The following is a 4,365-nucleotide window of genomic DNA, read 5'->3' as shown; positions in this document are numbered from 1 at the left end:
CCACTGAACTCTCTCTAATGATTATTTGTGGTAGCTCATTTTGCATGGATAACAAAAAACAGAAAAAACTTGAACACACTCGAATACAAAGTTCCTCTGCATTTTTCAAATGGTCGGAAAAATTATCAAAAATAATACAACTTTTGGTATATATTGACTCGCTCAGCTGTGTCAGATCTTTTTGTCTGAAGTTTTTGTTAATGGTGGGAAAGTAACAAAAATGAACCCCGGATATTGTTGTGTAGGGAATGAAAGTGGGTTTGGTGATGCGAGGACTGTGTGCAGTGGTCTTGTTGCCGCCATGGAGGAGAGTGAGCTGCGCAACAGAATGGTTCTCGTCATGTGTAACCTCAAACCGGCGAAGATGCGAGGAGTCACATCTCAGGTTAGACATTAAGAAGCGTTTTTACCACGGAAAGATCTGCGGTTTTGCAGAAGGGAGTGGCAACTCTTGATTTCATAAGTTGTCATGAAATGTTTGGCTCAAGTTACTCATGCAAATTTTAGATGGCGAAATTTCGAGTCAATTCAGCTTCAAATAAAAACCTTTTCACTAGGAGTTATCAATTTCTTTTAAAATTCGGTGAACCTAGTGTAGACTCTATATACCTTGGTGAATTTTTTCAGGAAAACGTCTTAAAATGCTCTAATAACCACAAAAGTGATTTCCTTAATGCTTTTATGGATGTAGTTAACAATATCTCTGCACTTTTTGAGTTCAATTCAAATTCATCTGCTAAACTTTAGGCGAATTGCGCTCTCTAATCACGAAAACGGAAATGCTGCGAAAAAACTTGAACGGCTCCTAGTTTCGAAAGAGGATTTTATCGTTTCGAAAGAGGATTTTATCGTTTTGAAACTTCACCCATCGATCCGGTTTACATTTTTTTCTATTGAATTAATCTTATAAAATGTCAGTCTTAAATAGTTCTTGAAATTTAAAGTCATGTAAGGCAATATATTTCTTATTTTGAAATTCGTAAAAATTGGTTTTTACTTTGAAGTTGATTTTTTTTCACAAAACAAGTCAGTTTTTTTTGTCTCCTTGCGCTCATTGACTATTTTTCAACTGTCTGTTGGCCATTTGTAAGCAAGCTTCAAGGTTAATTTGAAAACGAACCAACTCTTCTGCATGACATTGCGTGAGTATTATTCGAAGTTCAATTACTATGAAAATGATATGACTTGTTACCAATATAACATTTACCCAGGCGATGGTCATGTGTGCTGTGGAAGCAGGTGGCAAGGCCGAACTGGTAGATCCTCCCCCGGGCGCCAAGGTGGGCGACAGAGTGGTCTGCAAGGAGTACCCGGGCGAGCCAGAGCAGCCTTTTATGCACCCGAAGAAGAAGATCTGGGAGAGTGTGAAGGGAGATCTGAAGGTGGATTCGAATGGAGTTGTGAGGTATAAAGATGCGCCCCTAGAAGTGGAAGGAAAAGGACTGCTCACTGCCAAACTCAGCAGAAACTGTCAAGTGTCTTGAGAAGTAAAGAAGGAACTGTTGTTGAATTTAACCTAAGAGAAGACTCTGTGATCGAAATATGGGACTTGAATTGACAACTGAGTGATGATTTGATAGTAGGAGAAGTTGACAATTAAATAAATTATTTGACCTATAGAAAATTTTTTCACTGAAAACATTTTATTGACAGACTTTAATGCGTGGAGGTACTGTAATCCTTCAGAAGCACTAGAAGATTTTTGCTCTCGCGATTAATGTACATTTTTAGATAATTACACATGCGGTAGCGGAATGTATTAGTACGAACTTTCTTTTTTTTCCAACCTAAGTCGCAAATAAAAGTGCTACTTTGGTGGCACTTTTGAAAAGTAGGCTGTTTTAGCAGTTTATTCCCGAGAGTTTTGACTTCTGATTAGTAATAAGCTAACACAGTTGATGCTTTTTTTTCATATAACAGTATAATGATTTAAATCTCCTTTCAGAAAGTTTCCAACCTTATATACGAATGACGTGGTGTCAGAGGTTTTACTTTAATACGCGCAGCTTAAGTTTTCTTTGAGTCAGACTTCTTTACCGCGGAGGGGAGGAAGAAGTCACATATTTATCAAATTTAACCTCAATTTGATAGTGTTAGTCTTCATCAAACTTTACGATAGATTAGTCTTATTTGAGATAATATATACTATTTTGCGGAAGCAAGATCAGTTCAAATTCTTTGAGATCATGGCATTTGATAGCACGTGCTTTATTCACTTTAGTACGAACATTCTTTTTTTCCAAACTAAGTCGCTATTGGGGGCACTTTGAATCGGTAGGGTGCTGTAGCAGTATAATAGCATATGTGATTTGAAATTTGATGACTAAAAATTTAACACAATTGATGCATTTTTAATTCATCAATCAACCGAAAAAAAAGTATTTCAAACAGCAGTAAAATGATGAAAAGCTCGGTTCAGAAGTTTTCCAACTTAATATATCTTGCAATTTTATTTGAAATGCATAATTTATACATAATTTGGCGTTATGCTTCCGAATTAATTACATGCAAAATTGTGTCTTTTTGTATAGTTAATGCCAAATTGTTGGTAATATCCGATTCGGTCAACAAATCTGAACTACTTAACCTAAAATTGCTCTTTTCGACGTCAGATTATTTTTTTCACTGCGTACCTGACGCAAACGCCGTGTTTAAAATAACGAATTAACTTAAAAGTGCAATAGTTTTTGACCCATTAAATTGTTCAAGGTCACCAATATTGCCAACAATTTGGCTTTAGCTATATTTTATGCTACTTTTGCTGCAGCGAATTGGCAATTTGTTAGCATATGTAACTGTGTTATTGGTGGCTAGTTTTTGAGAAATTTAACAATTCGTGGCTGAGTGGTTAGTGCTTGAGACTCAAAGTCTCTAGTACACAGATTGGAATGCGACACTCGACCGAGTTTTTGCTAATTTGAGGCTTATTTCTGTTTTTTTATATTTCAATTGATAGAGCTGCTTTTTGGTCGTGTTCTCGCGCTTCGCCTCTGTGTAATTTTAGTAAAATATGCTCTAAAAATGACAATGAACGAATAAAAGATCTATTCAGGTAATTGTTGTTTTTACTTTAAATTCGAGCAAGAGTAAATGTTCTCGGTTTGACTGGGCCTTTTCAGTTCAATTCAATTTAATTTGCTAAAAGGCAGGCAAAGGACGCTCTTCAATGACAAAAAAAATGCAAAGAAGTTAAATGATTTATAGTTTTAAAAGAGGAATTTAATTTAAGCTATGGATTGAAATTTAGAGAGCTTCTACGTGATGTTTTTTTTTCGGCTGAGTGATCTACTGTCTGGCTGCCTGTAAGCTTCGAGCTATGAAGTGGCAGATAGTGGTTTCGATCCTCCGCTGTTGCAAGATATTTTGCCGACCTAAATTTTTGTACTGATTTTTTTCTTTTTTAAAAAGCATTTCGGAGAGCTACGGAATTGAGTTGCAAGTTTTTTTTTCACAGGATCAAGTTGCATATTTTTGTTTCCAACCGATGAAATGAGTTTTTAAAGGTTTTTTCTAGATTTTCTCTAACTTCTCGATATTTATATTTGAAATTCTGAAATCTGATGGAAAAATCTATTTGAAAGGATATGATCGGCTCAAAAGCAGCAACATGAATAAACTTGTTTTAGGGCATTGGTTGGTCATTTGTTCGAAGCGCGTCAAAGAGGTGTTCAACTTTCATGCGCTAATTTTTTGTGTTCACAGGCTGATAGGACAATTTTACCTGACAAAAGATAAGTGCGTCATAATTTGGAGTGCCACGGCTGAATTCACGTAATCGGCTGATTGTTTTTCCTTTCTGAAGTATTTTATGAATTTTCTCGCTAATGTTAAATTCAATGTTTGTTATTTTTTGACTGTGTTTGTGAATTGCAATTTTTTTGTGAAAACTTGAAAAATTTAAAATTTATGAAAACTGATTAACAGTTTTGAAGCGTTTTTTTATATCGTTTTTGAGCATATCTGAATTTTGTTTTAAGATTTTTTGTATATAGTGGAAATACGTTGGCACTTTCAACAGTGGAAGTGGGTTTTTTGCTGAAATTTGAGTAATTTTTTGCTGCATGTTTTGACGGACTTTTTTTCCCTTAAAATTGAAGAATATCGAACCGAGAATTTTTAAAACAGAATTTTAAGAAAAAATTTGCTTTGGTAGTTTCCCGAAGTAATCCTTGTAAAAAAAGTCGGATGAAATTCTGAGATGTTTAATTTGAAAATCATTTGCGATGTTGTTTTAGCTGCAAAAAACTTCGGAACTAAGTTTGAACAAGGGTGATATAAATTTGAAATTGAAAATATTCAGTTTTTTTAGTAAACCAATGTTTTGCAAGCCACGCTTGATTTTTGGCCCGGAAAATGTGTTTAAGT

At 35.0% G+C, this 4,365-nt stretch overlaps 1 protein-coding gene across 1 annotated transcript; it reads left to right on the top strand.

Annotated features, from left to right (window-relative positions):
- Positions 1–245: 245 nt before the first annotated feature.
- LOC134856256 (aminoacyl tRNA synthase complex-interacting multifunctional protein 1-like) lies at positions 246–1,608 on the top strand (the record flags this gene model as incomplete). The annotated part of the gene is made up of 2 exons (XM_063872600.1): positions 246–385; positions 1,212–1,608. Coding segments are annotated over 2 exons (413 nt in total), but the record flags the coding sequence as incomplete, so codon positions are not given.
- Positions 1,609–4,365: the final 2,757 nt, after the last annotated feature.

The sequence above is a fragment of the Symsagittifera roscoffensis genome, unplaced genomic scaffold (assembly GCF_963678635.1).
Source record: "Symsagittifera roscoffensis unplaced genomic scaffold, txSymRosc1.1 SCAFFOLD_97, whole genome shotgun sequence".
Classification (NCBI taxonomy): Eukaryota; Metazoa; Xenacoelomorpha; order Acoela; family Convolutidae; genus Symsagittifera; species Symsagittifera roscoffensis.
The sequence above is the reverse complement of the archived record's forward strand: the minus strand, read 5'-3'. Positions and strand labels throughout refer to the sequence as shown.